The sequence below is a fragment of the Labeo rohita genome, chromosome 24 (assembly GCF_022985175.1).
Source record: "Labeo rohita strain BAU-BD-2019 chromosome 24, IGBB_LRoh.1.0, whole genome shotgun sequence".
NCBI classification, from domain to species: Eukaryota; Metazoa; Chordata; class Actinopteri; order Cypriniformes; family Cyprinidae; genus Labeo; species Labeo rohita.
In genome coordinates, this window is record NC_066892.1 from 14,251,114 (window position 1) to 14,272,701 (window position 21,588).

At 34.2% G+C, this 21,588-nt stretch overlaps 1 protein-coding gene across 1 annotated transcript in view; it reads left to right on the forward strand.

Annotated features, from left to right (window-relative positions):
* Positions 1-21,588, forward strand: part of vipr1b (vasoactive intestinal peptide receptor 1b) — a 71,638-nt gene that overhangs the window by 37,352 nt on the left and 12,698 nt on the right. The window contains exons 4-9 of the mRNA XM_051098843.1: positions 2,349-2,449; positions 3,954-4,051; positions 11,512-11,647; positions 20,477-20,630; positions 20,745-20,805; positions 20,914-20,986. Of these exons, the coding sequence (XP_050954800.1) occupies positions 2,349-2,449; positions 3,954-4,051; positions 11,512-11,647; positions 20,477-20,630; positions 20,745-20,805; positions 20,914-20,986 (623 nt within the window). The remainder of the gene's footprint in view (positions 1-2,348; positions 2,450-3,953; positions 4,052-11,511; positions 11,648-20,476; positions 20,631-20,744; positions 20,806-20,913; positions 20,987-21,588) is intronic.

The window sequence follows — 21,588 nt, forward strand, 5'->3', positions numbered from 1 at the left end:
TCACTGTTTGCAAAAAACGAATCGGTCTATCTCGTGCAAACATTAAATGATTCATCCTTAACGGCACTTTTTCACATGTAGAATTGGCAAACCAAATTCATTCCAATGAATCAGTTCATCTGATTTGGTTCCCTCTTTCATATTGTATGTGGAGTTGGACAGTCTGATTCATTCTAGTGAATCAGTTCATCTTAAAAAGTTCTCTTTCAAATGTAGAATTGGCAAGTCAGATTCATTCTCATGAATCAGTTCATCTTAAATGTTTCTTTCTCTCTTATATTGTATGTGGAACTGGAAAGTCCGATTCATTCTAGTGAACTGATTCATTCGAAATGGTTCTCTCTCAAATGTAGAATTGGCAAGTCAGATTCATTCTGATGAATCAGTTCATCTAAATGTTTCTCCTTCTCTCTCATACTGTACTGTAGTTGGACAGTATGATTCATTTTAGTGAAACAATTCATCCATAACATGTTCTCCCTCAAATGTAGAATTCTAATGAATCAGTTATTCTTATATGGTTCTCTCTTATATATTCTACGTGGAGTTGGAAAGTTTGATTCATTCCAGTAAATTAATTGACTGTTTCTTTTTAAAATGTGGAATCTGAAAATCAGATTCATTCTAGGAAATTGGATCATTTTAAATGGTTCTCTCTTATACTGTATGTGGAGTTGGACAGTCTGATTCATTCTAGTGAATCGATTAATCCTAAATGATTCTCTCTCAAATGTAGAACTGGAAAGTCAGATTCATTCTAATGAACCAGTTCATCTTTTGATTCATTCTAGTGAACTGATTTATCCTAAACAGTTCTCCCTCAAATATACAGAATCAGATTCATACTAATGAATCAGCTACTCTTATATGGTTCTCTCTTCTATACTATATGTGGGGTTGGAAAGTTTGAGTAATTCCAGTAAACTAATTTACTGTTTCTCTTTAAAATGTGGAATCAGAAAATCAGATTCATTCTAGGAAATTGGATTGGATATTTAAATGGTTCTCTCTTATACTGGTACAGTCTGATTCATTGTAGTGAATCAGTTCATCCAAAATGGTTCTCCTTCTCTCTCATACAGTACTGTATGTTGAGTTGGACAGTCTGATTCATTCTAGTGAACTGATTCATCCTAAATGGTTCTCTCTCAAATGTAAAATTGGCAAGTCAGATTCATTCTAATGAATCAGTTCATATTAAAAGGTCGTCTTTCACATCCTGTATATGGAGCTGGAAATCCTGATTGATTCTAGTGAATCGATTCATCCTAAATGGTTCTTTCTCACATACAGAATTGGCAAGCCAGATTCGTTCTAGTTAAAAAAAATAATCTGTTCACATTAAATGGTTCTCTCTCATACTGTATGCGGATTTGCAAAGTCTGATTCATGTTAGTACACTGAGTCATCCTAAATGGTTCTCACTCAATTGGAAAGTCAAATTCATTTGAATGAATCAGTTTATCTTAAATGGTTTTCATACTCATACATTCTCATACTGTACTGTATGTGGACTTAGTCTGATTCATTCTATTGAATCAATTAATATTAAATGTTTCTCTCTCAAATGTAGAATTGGAAAGTCAAATTTGTTCTAATGGATCAGTTCATCTTAAATGATTGTCTCTCGCAAACTGTATCTAAAGTTGGAAAGTCTGACTCATTCTATTGAATGGATTCATCTTAAACGGTCCTGTTTATCATGCGTAGCTAAAATCGGTTTAAATTAAGTGAATCCTTCATCCTAAATGGTTCTCTTTCTCATATGAAGAGTTGGAAAGTCTGATTCAGTCTTGTGAACTGGCTTTACTGGTTTGCTGGAGTGCATTTTACATGAAAATACCCTACTTCAAACTTTCAAGTTCAATTCAATGTCTTAATTGCCACTTCTTTGTAACTCTGACATTTGTGAGTAATTTCTAATTGAAAATTGCTTCTACACAAAATTTCAGTGTAGCTTCCTTAACACTGGGTAAATCCTGTGACCCAAATGAATGCTGTTTTTCTCCTCCGTAATTCATTGTTCATATTTATATACAGCACAGATCAAAACAAATACGCTCAATAAGCCACAGTGCTCAGTTGGGTCTCTGTGTATTGATCGGATGCAGTTTTGCATTCAGTGGGACATTGTGCATTGAGAAGGGCCAAGAAACACCTCAGCAAGAGGGGTAACATGGCCCGTATTTCTCTACTTTAGTTCAGAAAGCCATTTGACTTTAATTGTGCGGACACACTCCAGGGCGCCAGCTCTCTTAAGTTGAGAGCTTAATAAACAAATTCAGCTTCTAAATAGAGCAGCCAGTGTTTGTATCTTGAGGTTAATGACCTTTATATTTCCCACACAGGTAACCTCTCAAAGACCTGCACTGCTGATGGCTGGACCGAGATGGACCCGATCGAAATCGCAGTGCATTGTGGCTATAATCTGAATGGCACAGTAGATGACGTAAGTGCAGCATACACTATGTTGGTATATTAACATTATATCAGTTAACAAAATGATTGCTTTTTTTGATTGTGAGACTATAGAAAGCATCATTTATGCAAAATATCTTAGTAAATTTATGTCAAACTAGTGTTTTCAACTCCACTGGCATTATACAACACTGAAATGCTCCGACTCTTGACGTATTGAACTTTTAGCCCACAGAAAGCAATCGTTCTCATGTCATATTGAGTGTTCCTCACCCCAAAAACCTTAACATTCACCTCTCTTCAGTCAACCTTTTAGCCTCTATTTCCAGCTAGCCTTTTATTGCCTAGTGCAAACTAACAAGTCCAAACATAATAGTTCCTTTATTTAGCGTTGCACATCGGTGTCAGCCTTTGGATGCATTTGTAAACACACTAATAATCCATCACTGAAGCAGGTATTATATAACACGAAACACCTTGATCTTTTGAGCAGAGTGTAGTTAAGTGAAGAGCAAATGACCTTTGCCCTTCGATGAAAGCTTTCCCAGCATGCGTTTGCATCAACAGCACGCACGGCCTTCAGACCCACTGGGAATATGTGGGCATGGGACTTAAAAGGAATTTTATGTTTTTGTTGATGAGCGTCTGATGTTGCCATGTTCAGGTTTTTAGATTCAACTTCGGTCAAAGACTATAGAGGGGGGTTATTTGAATACGCTCTACGCAGGTGAGTCTTTTAGCAAAGCTCTGCGTGGGAGTCAGCACATTACCTATTCTTACCACAAAAAGATAGCCTTGAGTAAAGAAACATTCTTTTTAGACATCAGGATACCATAAATGGAGAAAGAAGTCAAGGCATTGAGTCATACTCAGATACCGTGGTTGTTTTGTTTTTGAGCTGTAGTGTTTATGAAGGTTGTGAATGCATGTTTTGACCACTGTCGTCATATGAACTGAGAGCAGTATGCTGTTAAAAATTTATGTTAGATTTGCGCATAAAGCAAAAGATTATATTTATTGCTTTTAATAGAATGATTTGTTAGAAAGCATGTTTAATGATGTTTAAAGTTCATGATAACATATACCGACGACATTGTATAAAAGTCCAAAGCTGTTACATTTTATGTTTTCGAAAGAAGTCATCTGTAGTCATCAGGGCTGCATTTATTTAGTCAATCATTCCGATATGCTGATTTGCTCCTCAAGAAACATTTATTATTACAGCTAAACACTGTACATTGAAAACAGTTGCTGCTTTATATTTTTGTGGCAACCATGAATATTTTTTTCAGGGATCTTTGATGAATAGAAAGTTTAAAAGAGCATTATTTATTGAAAATATTTAATCTTTTGTAACATTGCAAACATCTTTTCAATGTAATGTGTCCTTGCTAAATAAAAGTATTCATTTCTTCTTTCAAACAAACAGATCTTGACCTCAAACCAACAATAGTGTAATTGAAAACCTCAAGAAGAATTAATCCATTCAGAGCTATTTGAACTAGTAAACGTGTATTTTTGGTTTTCTTTTGCAGGATAGTTTCTTTAGGTCGGTGAAGATCGGCTACACCATCGGACACAGTGTTTCTCTCATTTCTCTCACTACTGCCATTGTAATACTTTGTATATTCAGGTAAGATATTCTACATTTGTTGAAAATGCAAAGTTCTGCCATGAAACTATCGGAGGCCGATAGATTCTAACTCAATCTTATATACATTAATCGCAATTAATCGCATTCAAAATAAAAGAATGTGTTTACACAATGTATGTGTGTATATATAAGAAATATTTACATGTGTATATTCATATTTAATATAAATACAAATGACATATTTCTTAAATATATACATGTATGTGTGTATATTTATATATACAAATACACATACACAGTACACACACAAACTTAGTTTTGAATGCGATTAATCACGATTAAACAATTTAACATCACTAATATAATCTTTACTCACATGATGCAGCTGATTGGATTTTCCCTCACATTTGCAGTCTATGAGCGGTTGTTCAACATTCAAATACTTGGCTAGTGCTTGTTGTAGCAGTTTCAGTACACTTCAAAAACCCTCCACCTTCCCCAGCTCCACCTGTATAGATCTGCTTCGGGGTGTTTTCATGTATGTTATATATGGGGGTTATTATATATGTTATAAGTGCAGCAGCAGTATTTTTACATGCTCCTAGCAGCATAGTAAATCTATTAAAGGAACACACCACTTTTTTGAAAATAGGCTCATTGTCCAACTCCCCTAGAGTTAAACAGTTGAGTTTTACTGTTTTCGAATTCATTCAGCTGATCTCCAGGTCTGGCGGTAGCACTTTTAGCATAGCTTAGCATAGATCATTGAATCTGATTAGACTGTTAGCATCTCACTCAAAAATGACCATATGTAATGACGATATTTTTCCTAGTTAAAACTTAATTCTTCTGTAGTTACATTGTGTACTAAGACTGAAAATAAAAAAAAGTTGCTATTTTCTACACTGATATGGCTAGGAACTATGCTCTCCTTTCGGCGTAATAATCAAGGAACTTTGCTGCTGTACCATGGGTGCAGCAGGTGCAATGATATTACGCAGCGCCTAAAAGTGACCGGCACTAAGTTTGCACAGATGCAGCCGGCAGAGTTGATGGCTGCGTAATATCATTGCGCTTCCTGCACCCATGGTACGGCAGCAAAGTTCCTTGATTATAACGCCAAAATGAGAGCAGTTCCTAGCCATATCAACCTAGAAAATTGCAACATTTTTTATATTTCGTCCGTCTTTGTACACGATGTAACTATATGAGCCTATTTTTTAAAAAAGTGGAGTGTTCCTTTAAACCTAGGCTCATTGGAAATACGTGCTTCTATATACATTTCTGTAAAACTGAATAAAGTACCTGTTAGAATCAGTGCAGTTTCCAGTTGAAACACTAGAGGCAGTAAAACTCTGACAACTTCTATTACTCTTCACCCAAAGTATGATTTACAAGTACAGAGTTTTGATTAATAAAGCCTAGTTTTACACAATTACATGTAGAATATTATGTTATGACTTTAAAACAATTTTAACATCCTGCACAGTTTAAAAACTGATATTTTTGAATGTTGTCATCACATATACAGCTTCATAACCATGAGTTGTCTAATTCAGTAGGTTTGCTCAGTAGGTCACCCAATACAGTTGCACTTGAATGATGAAGAGCTCCAGTATGAACCCCATGAAAAACAGCTCAAATCTGCATAAGGAAGTTAAAATAGCACGGCTGCATCAACAAATGTGTTTTTATATCACTTTTGCATTTGTTAACACTATCAGGTAGGTTTAGGGTTGGGATTGGTGTAGGGAATATTTCCAACATGATAGAGCATTAACCTTTATATTTTGGATATTTGAATTCTAAACAGCCGAAATACGTACCTCAAGCAGTGTAATAAAAAGGCAGGAATACGTGCCTGTACAAACATAATAAAAACATGCCACGGTATTGAACGTGTTTTAGCGCCACTCTCTGGACATTTCACTTTGAAACTGACACAAAACATGCAGTACAGTACGTAATTATGGTATTGCAGAAATGCAGAAACGTATTTTTAAATAAGCCTGGGTTTTAATCTGTTCCACTAAGACAAAACACATTAATATTGCTGTGTAAATTACCTTGCTAAACTCTCAGAGAGCTGTCATGACCAAACTGATGCTAACATATATTTGCTGGTACGGGTGTGAATTGGGTTCTTTCCTAAACTGTTTTGCATTTCTCTAGATGTGTCATGTTTATGCTATCGCACCTGTTTTAACTAGTTTTAAAAGCCTTATCCAAAGCAATTATTTCTGAGGAAAATGACTACCTGCCTAACCGACAACTCTTTGAAATGAACTGACAGTGAAGTAATTACATTTTTTTTTTTTTACACAAATCAACGCATGAACACGGCCATTATTCTTTTTTTAAATCGTTAGATTTAAATGTAACATAAAACACAGTTGTGGCTATTTAAATGTATAATTTTAAAATATTAATATTATATTAATTTTAAATGTTCATTAGAATGTATTCCAATGTTTTCAGCCACAAAAAAACACCCTATTTTACTACACAAGTTTTTTTTGCTGTCAGATACCGGGCTCAGTTTGAGTTCTACTAATGTTTCACATTCAAGGTTGTCATTTTGATTAAGCTAATGGTTACCAGGCTTTAAATACAGAAAACAGAGCTTCATGCGTGGTTGTAGCCAACCCCAGATTTACCATGGGGCGTCATGGAGCGAGTCACTGAATCACTGAAGCTGTCGAGGATTAAACAGCAAACAACATGTATCTGTTTTGACACTACAGTGATTGATCTAGCTCACCAGAGGCAAAACGGCCTGCTAATAACTGAGATAAGAGCTTTCTTACATGTATATTCTAACACACACATTTCATCCATCAGAGAATCATTCCTGTGTGCATTAGTGCTCACTTATAAAGCCAGTAGTCATACTCAAAACCATAAACAGAGTTTAAAACCCTTTAAATGACACCAAGTTAGCATTCAAACGATGTAGGCAATATCATTTATGCATGAATTAAAGTATTAGTTCACTTCCAGAAGAAAAACGTCCTGATAGTTTTTTTCAGTTGAAAAGAATTTAAGGTTTTTGAGGAAAACACTATATGGATTTTTCTTCATATTGTGGACTTCAATGGGGATCAATGGTTGAAGGTCTAAATTGCAGTTTCAGTGCAGCTTCAAAAGGCTCTACACAATCCCAGCCGAGGAATAAGGGTCTTATCTAGTCAAACGATTGGTCATTTTCTAAAAAAAATACAAATTCATATACTTTTTAAACCACAAAGCTCCCATTGAAGTCCACTATATGGAGAAAAATGCTGGAATGTTTTCCTCAAAAATCTTAATTTCATTTCGACTGAAGAAAGAACGACATTAACATCTTGGATGACATGGGGGTGAGTAAATTATCAGGACATTTTTATTCTGGAAGTCAACTAATACTTTAAACACTGCTTGCGGTGATATGCTCATTAGTAGTGACTGCTATGGATGTAGCTTACTTATAATCAATGTTGGGGAAAGTTACTTTTAGAAGTAATGCATTACAATATTGCGTTACTCCCTAAAAAAGTAACTAATTGCATTACGTAGTTACTTTTTATGAAAAGTCATGCATTACGTTACTTTTTAATTCTGGGCAGGGCTTGCTTGTTTGTTTTTAATATAAAAAAGTTGGCAATTGTTGGTAATTGTAAAAGCACTTTTACATCGAGATGTGAAATGAATAAGGGTAAAGGAAAAGACAATTCACATCTGTACAGTAGAACACAGAAGAAGAAAGTTTAACACACTTCAGCAATAAAAAAAAAGCACAAATGTTTATCTAGAATAATTTTTGCTTATTAGTATGGTTGAATTGGATAATCGAAGGTCAGCAGCAAAGACACTGGTTAATAAAATGGGATTAAATACATAAAGGATATGTGTTATTCTAATTTTTATTAAATATAGTTTTTATTCATTTTGAGGAATACTGTATCTATTGTTGTTGGGGTTTTTTTTTTTTTTTTAACTTCAGTTACATCTTATTCCTGATTTCTTTTAACATGGGGACAGGAGACCTGTCAATCAGTAAATGGGGAAAAAAAAGTAACCGGTGTTACTTATTTAAAAAAAGTAACTCAAATATTTCACTGTAAATTAAAAAGTAATGCATTACTTTACTAGTTACTTTAAAAAAAAAAAAGTAATCTGATTACGTAACTGAAGTTACTTGTAATGCGTTACCCTCAACACATCTTATAATCACCCATAACATACGGCCTTGTTAATAAATGCAATATTAGGTAAGATGAGGTAAGATTGCTAAATAACCCCCGACCTTAATTTTTCATCTTGACCATAGATGGAAAAAAATCTAATTTCACCTCAACACTTTTGACGAATGGCTATGCTATTTTTAATTTTCTAATTTCATCTGAATGTGAACATTTGTGAGATTTAATCAGTCGAAAGAGTTTTACGTTTTTTCTCTCTCTGTTAAATAGTGATGTATGACATTATATTATGTTGAATATTGTTTTTTAATACTTGTTGTAATTAATAAGGGTTATTGGTCAGTATTTCCACAAATTACGTAGATGTAGATTTCAGATATCTTCTCTTTTCACTACAACCCCAAGGCTAATTGACTGAAATCATTCGATTTGCATTTTTAGTGTTGCTATTATGATATTTTTACATAAGGAAATATCTTTCCTTATCTTGCTTTGCAGTATTTGACTGATTTACCAAACGCATATGAGGATGACCTATAAAAGTGCGCAAGTAAACTTGTACAGTGTCAGTCCTCCCTGGAGCATCCTGGGGTTAAGTGCTTTGCTCAAGGGCACAAATGTGATAACTCACAGCTCTCTCCTTCTGATTAGCAACTCTAAGCTCAACCACATCCCATCCAAATGTTGTCATTTCCATCAGGAATAAGGTTCATGTGTCACCAGTATGGCAGAGCAGCACTACTCCTTGATAAAGCTGCTCATGTTGAGCTCTTCAGCAATGTAATCAGTCCTAATCCAGTCTATTAACACTATCTGCACTCAAGCTACAGGCTTAAGCAGTCTTAACTGAGAGGATATCAGTCTGATGTGGGATTTCAGTGACTGACAGGGGCTGAAGACCTGATCGCACCTCAGGTTATTATTGCCGGTTTGAACACTTGCTCCTACTCCATTGAATGACTCAGGTCACAAGTTGGTGCAGAAACAGTCTGTGGTCTAATTAAATTGTGCTTTTATCAAGCTGTAGTGTCCAAATTTGTCAGTGGTATCTCAAGGTGATCCTGCAGATGGCCAAGCACTAGAGACGCAAAATAGGCCTGAAACATCATGCTGGTAGTGTCGGATCACAGTATGTGAAATAAGCAAACCAAAGACGACATGCCTGTGCATGAGTGCTAGGTTAAAGTAAACAGAGATTTGACCTTTATCTCAAAAAATGTAGTTACAATCAGTTTGGGAGAATTGCAATGTCATGCAATGTAAATTGCAACTTATATAAAGCTGTATTTTAATGAATCCTATTTGCAAATGGGTTCAGTCAAAGTTAAGCTCTATATGACATGCTGATGAATAATTAAGACTCAGCAAGCAAAACTCTACAGTGATGCACTTGCAAACAAAATCTGTGGGGTAATTTGTTTTAAATGTAGAACATTCAATATTAGTACAAGAAACAGTGGCAGAATTTCCTTTTCTTGTGTTGTGTTTTGAATTTATTGCCATCACTGGAATAAATTACATTAATAATTGCCATAAAATATATTACAATAGAACACAGTTCTTCTAAGCTTCAGTGAAATTTTGCAGTATTATTTTTTTCTTTTTTTCGAAACATTAAAAGTTTTCCAGTGAACACTACCAGACAAATGTCTTTGGACAGTAACATTTTAAATCTTTAAAGTCTCTTCTGCTCACTGAGCCTACATTTATTTGATCCAAAATACAGCAAAAGCAGTAATATTGTAAAATATGTTTACTATTTAAAATTTAAAATAAAAATCTAATTTATTCTTGTAATCAAAGCAAATTTTTCAGGATCAGTACTCCAGCCTTGTGTCACATGATCCTTCAGAAATCATCCCAATATGCTGATTTGCAGTTCAAGAAACATTTATTCATTTATTAGTATTATTGCCAATATTTAAAACAGTATATTTTTTCAGGATTCTTTTGTAACATAATACACTATGCAATTTAAAAGCTTGGAGTCAGTATAACTGATTTTTGTTTGTTTGTTTTGGGGGGAAAGAATAATCAAAATTAATACTTTCTTTTAGCAGGGATGCTTTAAATTGATCAAAAGTGCTGATAGAGACATTTATAATGTTACAAACGATTTCTGTTTCAGATAAATGCTGTTCTTCTGAACTTTCTATTCATCAAAGAAACCTGAAAAATTCTATCAAGCTGTTTTCAACATAATAATAATAATATGATTTTTAAGCAGCAAATCAGAATATTAGAATGATTTCTGTAGGGTCATGTGACTGGAGTAATGATGCTAAACATTCAGCTTTGATATCACAAGAATAAATTACATTTTAAAATATATTCAAATAAAAAAACAGTTATTTAAATAGTAAAAATATTTCAAAATTGCACTGTTTTTGCAGTACTTTGGATCAAATAAATGCAGGCTTAATGAGCAGCAGAGACTGCTTTAAAAAACATTAAAAATCTTACTTTTCAAAAACTTTTGAATGGTAGTGTATGTTTTAGTCATAACTTTATATCTTTCAGACTCATAAGTGACTGAATGGAATTTATTTAGAACATGTGAATATTTTGTATTGTTTTGTTATAAACTAACAATCCCTACAGCATGACAGCTGTGTCAGTATTTGAGAGTAATACTGTAAAACATACTGTAGAACATAAATCTTTTCTTTGCAGCAGCGTGCAGAGAGATCCCCGTGTTTAAACAAAGTGTCAGCTCATTTACTAGTGTGAGAATGGACATTATAAACAAAAGACATCATGTTCAGGGTGTTCTGGGATATCATGGAGATCTGGGAGTCTCTACGTTTTTTAAAAACACTTACATTTTGGAAAAAGCAGCTGTGATAGTCTTCTTAAATGAATAGTTTACACATAAAACGAAAATTATACCATTGCTTACTCACTCTCATGTTGCTCCAAACTGGTATACATTTTTTCTTCCACAAAGTAGATTGAGTCCGGTCAGTAGTTTGACTGCCTGCCATAGCTTGATAATATTAAATGAGCATGTTAGACATGAAATGAACAGCTACCTTGAATTTTAAATCAGATTTTGTGAATTCCCATGTTTGCCGTGATTAGAAATGTGTGTGAAATGGACTACAACACAATGCAACAAATTATCTGTTTAACGAACCCCTTACACGGACCAGAAAGCTCAATTAGGATTTCATTTGTAGTGTAATTAGCTGTCATTTTTTCCATTATTAGTTCCAAGGACAGGGTGTAATTAGGAGGCAGGGGATTTCTCAATCAGGCTTAACATATTTTAGATTCAGTGCGTGAGCGTGGCTGATTGTATTCCTTGTATTCCCTCAGGAAACTCCACTGCACGCGGAACTACATCCACATGCACCTGTTTGTGTCCTTCATTCTGAAAGCCATCGCGGTCTTCATCAAAGATGCGGTGCTCTATGATGTTATGCAAGAGTCTGACAATTGCTCCACTGGCTCTGTAAGTTTATTATTGCACAGTCTATTTATTTAATCTTTAATAATTCCCTCAGGAGTCTGTAATAGTTTCACTTAGCCAACCATGTGACATCCACACGCAGCAAAGCAAGTATTTATCTAGCAGTGTTAGTAATCAGTGTAAATATAGTCTATCCCAGCTGATCACGTTTACATTTTTTCTTGTTCACTGGTCTTGGGCCTCTCAACTGTTATGTCTGCTGTTAAACAACCATGGGCATAACTTCACACTTGCTGCTGAATTCACTGCTGTGGGTGACCTCTGTTTGAACCAGCTTGCCAAAATGCTTGTTCCAGTCATTCTGGATGGCATGTACTCCCACTGTTATTGTTGTATCCCCTCAAGCTACTTCAATTTTAGAGATTTTTCTTTCACAACATTGCAAAATCATAAGATGTGATGTGAATTTTGGGTCATTTTTGGACACTAGCGCCACAGGGTATTTTGTTTGTGCCATTTTGCACTACAAGCTTATGTATGCTGGTTTACTAGTGTCCGACCAATATTCTTGATATGTATAAACAGTAACACTTCCAGAAACCCCACAAGGACCAAAGCTGGTTGACTAGTCTCATTAGCTAGGTTTTGCTTAAACCAGCACCATACAAGCACCAACCAACCAACAGAAATGCGTTAAGGCAGGTAAAAGATTGACAGTGACAACATTTAAATTAGATCAGTACAAATAGCAAGTTAAATGGTGAAACTAGTAAAAAAAAAAAAAAAAAAAGGTAAAAAGCAACAAAATTAAAATTAGATCATGCAAGTAAAACTAGTAAACACAGGTAAGAGTTACAGTGACTAAAATAAAATTAGACCATACATGTAAAACATCCAAACTAGTACAAAGTGACGGTGACAACATAAAATTAGACCATGCAAGTAAAACATCCAAACTAGTAAAACTAGTAAAAACCAGGCAAAATAGCAGCAGTGACAACATTAAAATTAGACCATGAAAGTAAAACATCCAAACTAGAGAAACTAGTAAAAAGCAGGTGAAAGAGTGGCAGTGACTAAATTCAAATTAGACCATGCAAGTAAACTTTCAAACTAGTAAAACTAATAAAAAGCAGGTAAAAGAATAAGTGACAATGTTAGTGACAGACTAAATTAAAATTAGACCATGCAAGTAAACTTTCAAACTAGTAAAACTAAAAAGCAAAAAGAGGACAGTGAAAATTCAAATTAGACCATGAAGTAAACAAACTGTTAATAAAAAGTGACAGACTAAATTAAAAATTAAAATTAGACCATGCAAGTAAAACATCCAAACTAGTAAAACTAGTATAAACCAGGTGAAAGAGTGACAGTGACTAAATTAAAATTAGACCGTGCAAGTAAAACATCCAAACTAGTAAAACTAGTATAAACCAAGTAAAAGAGTAAGTGATTAAATTAAAATGAGACCATACAGGTAAAACATCCAAACTAGTCAAACTAGTAAAAAAAACAGTTGAAAGAGTGAGTGAATAAATTCAAAATAGACCATGCAAGTCAAACATCCGAACTAATAAAACTACTAAAAAGTAGGTAAAAGAGTGGCAGTTCAAATTAAAACTAGTAAAAAGCAGGCAAAAGAATGACAGTGATGAAATGAAAATTAGACAATAGATGTTAAACATCAAGGCTAGTAAAACTAGTAAAAAGCAATTAAACAAGTGACAGTGACTAAATTAAAATAAGACCATACAAATAAAACATCCAAACTAGTAAAACTAGTAAAAAGCAGATACTGTATAAGAGTGACAGTGACAACATTAAAATTAGACCATAGCAAGTTAAATGGCAAAACTAGTAAAAAAAAAAAAAAAAAAAAGAGAGACAGTGACTACATTAAAAATTAAAATGAGACCATACAAGTAAATCCTTCAACTTAGTAAAACTACTAAAAAGCAGGTTAAAATAGTGACAGTGACTAAATTAAAATGAGACCATACATGTGAAACATCCAATCTAGTAAAACTAGTAAAAAAGCAGGTAAAAGAGTGACAGTGACTAAATTAAAACTAGACTATACAAGTAAAACATCCAAATTAATAAAACTAGTAAAAAGCAGGTAAAACAGCATCAGTGACTAAATGAAAATTAGACCATACACGTAAAACATTCAAACTAGTAAAACTAGTAAAAAGCAGGTAATAGAGTGACAGTGACTAAATCAAAATTAGACCATGCAAGTGAAACATCCAATCTAGTAAAACTAGTAAAAAAGCAGGTAAAAGAGTGACAGTGACTAAATAAAAATTAGACTATACGTCTAAAACATTCAGACTAGTAAAACTAGTAAAGCAGGTAAAAGAGTGACAGGGATAACGTTAAAATGAGATCATAGCAAGTTAAATGGCAAAACTAGTAAAAAACAAGTAAAGCAGAGACAGTGACTAAATCAAAATTAGACCATGCAAGTAAACTTCCAAACTAGTAAAACTAGTAAAAAGCAGGTAAGAGAGTAAGTGACTAAATTAAAATGAGACCATGTAGGTAAAACATCAGAACTAATAAAACTACTAAAAAGTAGGTAAAAGAGTGGCAGTGACTAAATGAAATTTAGACAACAGATGTTAAACATCCAGTCTAGTAAAACTAGTAAATTAAAATTAAAATACGGTAAAAGAGCGACAGTGACCAAATTAAAATGAGACCATACATGTGAAACATCCAAGCTAGTAAAACTAGTAAAATGCAGGTAAAAGAGTGGCAGTGACTAAATTAAAATTAGACCATACACGTAAAACATCAAAACTAATAAAACTAGTAAAAAGCAGGTGAAAGAGTGGCGGTAGCAAAATTAATATTAGACTATCCAAGTAAAACTGTAAAATAAATTTAGCTGGTTTCCATCTGGACCTGCAAGAGACCAGTGCAAACCAGTCTGGACCAATCCATGCTGGTTTTAGCAGTTTAGCTGACTATTCAATTAAAATAAGACAAATCAGTTTCACAGTATTTATCAGAGTTGTGGCAGTCATCATTGTCTGGCTGCTAGTAATGATGAAGGACATTTTCTGAGATGACTCAGCTGTTAAGATGACGATTGATTGAACTTCACAAAAGAGCATAAAGCTCAATGAAAACATGGCTCCTTATCACAGTGTACGGAGTGAGTGCGCTATAACACGTGTCCATCGTTCAGATCTGGTGTTTGTCAATGTCTGCAGTCTGAGCAGGAATTTTCAGTAGATCAAGGCCGTCTGTGGGATCTTCAGAGATGTAATGCTCCTTCAAACTGAGCTTTTGACTCTTTAGAATTTTAAAGCAAATGGGTTTTAAATGAAACTTCTCAAAAGAGTATATACATCTTTAAAATTGACTTGAAAATGTCGCTCCAGATTCAATGTCAAATGAAAATTAAAATTCCACCTCAGTGTACAAACGTAAGATTACAATAAAAAATAGTCACATTCTGATACACTGTAAAACAACTGTGAGAAATAATTCTCAGTTGTGATAAAAAAAATGTGCCACATTATAAACATTTAAAGTCACGTTTCACACATTATGTAAAAAAAACTTAAATATGAGAAAGTCACATTGTGAGATACTGTATTAAAACATATTTGTGAGATATAAAATCACAATGTCACAAATTTGTGATTACAAAGTCACATGTGGTTTTATTTCTCTTGCTTTATAAATGAAAAATTACCTGCTGGGACAGAAAATAAAACTTTATTTATTTATTTAAAATTGTTTACAATTGTGAGATATAAAATCACAATTATGTGAAATAAAATCATATATGGGACATAAAGTCACAGATGGAAGACCTAAAGGCACATTGCGAGATATAAAGTCACAATTATGCAAAACAAAGTCGTGATTACAAGATTAATGGCATATTGTGAGATATAAAGCTATAGTTATGTAAAATAAAAAGATTACGAGATATAAGTTACAGTTAGAAGATATAAAGGCACACTGTGAGTATTAAGGTGACAACCGAAAGGCAAAAAAGCCACAATTACGTTTTTTTTTCTTTTCTTTTTATTCTGAAGATGAAGCAGGCTTTTGTTCAAATAATTTCACAATAATGAGATATAATTTAGTTGTTTTTGTTTAAATAAAGTATTGATTAAGATATGTAAAGTCACATTGTGACATATAAACTCACTATAAAAGCTGTCAGTTCAGTTTTTTCAGAGATTTGAATCCAAATTTCCTTTTTACTCCTTACAGAGCCTACAGATTACAATGCTAAGTGTTTCTTAATCATCTTCCATCAGTCTCTTTTAAAGACTTCATCTGCATGCGAAATATTATCTCTTGTGGAATCAGTGAATATTTGCAGCTAGGTCATGTGTCAAGCTGCTATATTAATGTTATTCTCACCTTTAAATAACAGTAGGCCCATGGGGAAAGACAGAATGACTGATTGCCAGAAAACAGCTTTATAAAACGAATTTGTTGCAGTGGTTTTTATGTATGATACATAATAAATGCATGATAAAAAGCTGTCGAGAGGCTCGCCTCGGCAGAAGGTGTTTGTTAGCCATTTGCGTGGTCGAGCCTGCGGCGAAAGCTTTCTATCTATTTCAGGGATTGCGTGCCCTGAGCAAGAGGCTGCGGCTCTCAGAGTAATTTGGGATGATTTGTGCGCATTAGAACTACGAGCCGGATCCATTCATCCTGCGCTGCCTCATTTTACACACCCGAAAGCAGAAAGCATCATTCAGAGCCTTCTGCTGTCTAAACTGTCGATTGCTTCATCCACCCAATTCTTTTCTCCTGCCTGTAAGGCATGTGCTCTCATTTTGAGTGTGCAGAGAGGAATGGAGAGAAGGAGTTTTAGATGTGTGAATCTTGAGAATCTTTGAACCTCGGATAATGGAGCTCAAAGTAGTATTTTTAGAAAGGCAGAGTTATGTGCAAAACATGTTCAAAATCAACGTGGGTGTCTAAACAACTATTCGACTTGTCAATCTTTAGCAAGCTGTGTACAATTAGGCTCCACCAGACTTCCATCAGGTGCTTTTAGGTACTGTTCACACAGGATGTGTGACTATTTTTATGTATGCAGACTAATTTATCATTTTTGTTTGTCAAAATTGAAATAGTTAGAGGAGTCATTCACTCCAGAATTAAAATTTCCTGATAATTTACTCACCTTAATGTCATCCAAAATGTTTGTGTCTTTCCTCAGTGGAAAAGAAGGTTTTTGAGGAAAACATTCCAGGTTTGTCTCCATATAGCAGACTTCAGTGGGGATCAATGGGTTGAAGGTCCAAATTGCAGAAAGGGCTCTACACAATCCCAGCTGGGGAATAAAGGTCTTATCTAGTGAAACAATCGGTCATTTTCTAAAAAAACATACCCCAAAAAAAAAGAATTTATGTACTTTTTAACCACAAATGCTCATCTTGCACTAGCTTGACTTCACAGATTGCGTAGTCCAGGGCTCTACACTTACTTTTTTTTAGGAGCACTGTCAAAATTTTTAGGAGCAGCACCTTCTAATCAGTAATCAAAAAATCTGATCAAAAATTAGCCTTCCCATTACAAGGTGATATTTGACGTCTTAAAGTGATTTACAGGGGAATTTTGTTTTTAATGGCATTTTTCTAAAAGTATGTCATTTTTTGGTCAGAAAATGTATTTTCTAATTAAAACAACAGAATAAGAACAAGTAGAATAAGTTTTTAAATGAAATCATAAGAAATCAGTATTAACAAAATTAATTTGTACTACAGCGGTGGCACAGAAGAACACAGAAGTGGCTTGTAGGTGTATTTTTATGTTTAATGAGGCTCAGGGGTGGCATCAAATTCAAAAATTTATGTTGAGATTAAGGTTTTAAAAATAAAAAAAAAATATAGAAACATTAAATTATTTAAATAACTGTAAAAGATACTTTAAAAATGAGACTAAAACTGCCAGTGGGTGGCGGAAAGTCACCGATTTAATTACTGAATCATTCATTCATTTGATTCGTTTGAACGGCTGATTCATGTAGGAATAAAGCAAGTGACTGTCGTTATGAATGGGAAATTTAATCATTGACTCACTTGATTTGTTTAAAAACACACGTTCATTCATAAACGACTAAATAGAGCAAAATCAGGCAATAGTGTTATAGTCAAACAATGTAAGTCACTTAAAGGTGCAATAGGTGATTGTCTTCAGAAACATTTTTGTAACATTTTTGTTCAACTCATTGGTTCCCACTGAAGTCCATTATATGGAGAAAACCCCGGAATCTTTTCCTCAAAAACCTTAAAGGATCAGTCCACTTCCAGAACAACAATTTTAATGTAATTTACTCACCCCCTTGTCATCCAAGATGTTCATATGTTTCTTTCTTCATTCGTAAAGAAATTATGTTTTTTGAGGAAAACATTTCCGCATTTTCCTTTATATAATGGACTGGTATGGTGCCCCGATTTTGAACTTCCGAGAAAGAAGGGTCTTACGTAGCGTAACGATCGGTTATTTTAATAAAAAATACTACAATTTCTATACTTTTTAATGCCAAACGCTCGTCTTGTCTTACTCTGCTTGGACTGTTTTTGTTCCGGTTCATGACAGTTAGGGTATGTCGAAAAACTCCCATCTCATGTACTTTTTTGTTAAGGGTGTTTGATCTTCTTTGCACGTTCACTTGGCAAAGACTGGGTCGGTACTTCTGCAGCGATGTAGGATGATTTTGAAATGATTTTTGAAGTTGAGGGAGAAAATACGATTGGAGTTTTTCGACATACCCTAACTGTCTAGAGCCAGAATGAGTTCATGGAGAGAAAGGCAAGACAAGCATTTGAGATTAAAAAGTATTTAAATAGTATATTTTTTTAAAATGAAAATAACCGATCATTTCGCTAGATAAGACCCTTTTTCCTTGGCTGGGATCGTTTACAACCGCATTTGGGATCATTTGAAGCCGCATTTAAACTACATTTTGGAAGTTCAAAATCAGGGCACCATATCAGTCCATTATATGGAGAAAAACCCTGAAATGTTTAACTCAAAAAACATAATTACGACTGAAGAAAGAAAGACATGAACATCTTGGATGACAAGGGGTGAGTACATACTCATATATGTGAATCTTTGTTTCGGAAGTGGACTTCTCCTTTAATTTCTTTTCAACTGAAGAAAGAAACACATTAACATCTTGGATGACATTATAAATTACTTAAATAGCATTTTTGACCAATTGAATGCTTCTCTGCTAATAAATATAATTTTTCTTTCTGACCCTGAAGTGTATGAACAAACATTTTAGCTTTTTTAAACAGTAATGTTTTTAAACTAGTGAACCATTTTGTCCATTCCTAGTACTATATGGTAGTTTCATTGATATGAACATCACAGCTCATTAACTGTGTTCAAACTGTTGTTCAGCCCCACATCTGCAGTTCTCATGATGGTTTTGTTTGTATTGAGCAGTCAGAAGTTAGCGGTCATTGTGTATTCGTTCTGCTCTTGAGCGTGAGGACATGGCATTTTCAGCGTGATGCTGTATCTGTGCTCTGTTTTTGCTTTTCACCTTCAGCCACTTACACTCTCCTGTCTGATTTCATTGCTGTGTGTTTGTCTCACAGTTATTTGTTTATGGTCCTCCTGCAGTCTGCCTGCCATGTCTCACTGTCTTCCCTCGACAAACTCCTCTCAACCTCCCACAGGTTCTACCCAAAACAGCTGCTTTCAGGAAAGCCTATTACCAGTGCTTAAATTGCTGTTTTGGAAGTGAAAGCAACCAAAAAACGAGCGAGCACTACCTAGGCAATTCATGACATATACATAATTATGTACAGCGATTTGGGTTTGTAATGTGAGAATTAAAACTATATGTTTTTTTGGTAACACTTTATTTTAAGGTGTCCTTGTTAGACGTTACATGTACTTACTATTATAATAACAAATAATTATGCATAATTACATGCAAGTAATGTTAAGCCAACCCTAATCCTAACCCTAACCATATAGTAAGTACGTACTTAATGTAGTCAATTAATATTACTCATTACTTAATTGTATAATGCTGCAATATTCATGCATTGTTCAAACTAATGCATTCAAATGTATTCAAACACCCTGAAAAATTAAAATAATTTGTTACTCGGCTGCCTTAAAATTTTAAGTTCCATCAACTCAAAAAATTTTTAGTCAACTTGAAATGTTAAGTTGAACTAAGTGACAACTTAGATATTTAAGTTGACTGAACTAAAAATTTGGTTGGTTTAACTTAGAAGCTGGGCTTGTTACCCAGCTGCCTTAAAATTTTAAGTTGAATCAACTCAAATATCTAAGTTGTCACTTAGTTCAACTTAACATTTCAAGATGACTAAACTTTTTTGAGTTGACGGAACTTAAATTTTTAAGGCAGCTGACTAACAAATTATTTTAATTTTTCGGTGTGTTTGAATACACTGTAAAAAAACAAAAAGCACAATTTGTTGAGTCAACTTAAAATAATTTGTTACCCTGCTAACTTAAAATTTTAACTTCAGTCAACTCAAATAAGTTTAGTCAACTTGAAATGACAACCTAGATATTTAAGTTGACTAAACTAAAAATTTGGTTGGTTTAACTTAGAAGTTGGGCTTGTTACCCAGCTGTCTTAAATTTTTAAGTTGAATCAACTCAAGCTGACTAAACTTATTTGAGTTGACTGAACTTAAAATTTTAAGGCAGCAGGGTAACAAATTATTTTAAGTTGACTCAACAAATTGTGCTTTTTGTTTTTTACAGTGCAGTGGTCGCACTGCAGCTTTTTACAATTTGTTGTTATCATTGTGGTAAATGTCAGAATGTCCCTACTCCTCTGAGCACTCAAGGGTGCGAATGACTTCATTTCCTCCATCTGATTTTCAGGTTGGCTGCAAAGCTGTGATTGTCTTTTTCCAGTACTGCATTATGGCGAGCTTCTTCTGGCTGCTAGTGGAAGGTCTGTATCTTCATGCTCTGTTGGCCGTCTCCTTCTTCTCTGAGAGGAAGTACTTCTGGTGGTACATTCTGATTGGTTGGGGTAGGTGTCATACGTGCATCGGTTTCTTTATTAACCTTTGACATAATGGATATGTCAGTGAGCCATGTAAAACGGCGGTCAACTGAAGTACGATCTCATTTCACCTCACTGCAGGAGGCCCAACGATTTTCATCATGGCTTGGAGCTTTGCCAAGGCTTACATCAATGATGTCGGGTAAGATGAAAGCATCAGTCTAAGGCTTCAGTGATTTTATGTAAACATCAAGACGTGAATACTTAGTCACTGCAAGCGCAAATGTATACAACTTGCCATTTTTTCCAGATGCTGGGATATAATTGAAAAATCGGATCCATTCTGGTGGATTATCAAAACCCCGATATTAGCTTCAATTTTGGTGAGATGCCCTTTCACTCCTTGAGTATTTGACATGTCGCCATTACTGCGATTAGAGAAAGTTGTTATTGTACGTTATGATTGCTGTCATTTATGGTTGCCTTGGAGATAAAGCTTACACTTGGATGGCTGACTAGGTTCCACTGGCCAACATGTGAACAATTTATGTAATTTATTTCTTAATTTTTTTCTAAGAAATGTCTTAGTTATGATGTCATTTGTTAAAAACATAGCAGCAGTCCCCATTAAGTCTGGCCTTTCCTGGCAATACTTGCAACATCAGGACACATCTAATCCATCTTCATTGACCGCTTGCAAAAACACTACAGAAATGGTGTCCAGTTACAATACTTAAAATACACGACGTCCCTGACATTTTCCAAGTAATCCAGCATAATACATACATACATACATACATACACATACACACACACGCACACACAAATTAATTACATATTATACATTTAGTGCTTACAAATATTTTTCAAAATAAAAATAATATATATTATTTTATAGAAAAATTATTTAAGATTTTTCTAGATATATTTTATTTTCATACCTTAGTATATTTTATTTTTATATATTAATATATATTTAGTGTTT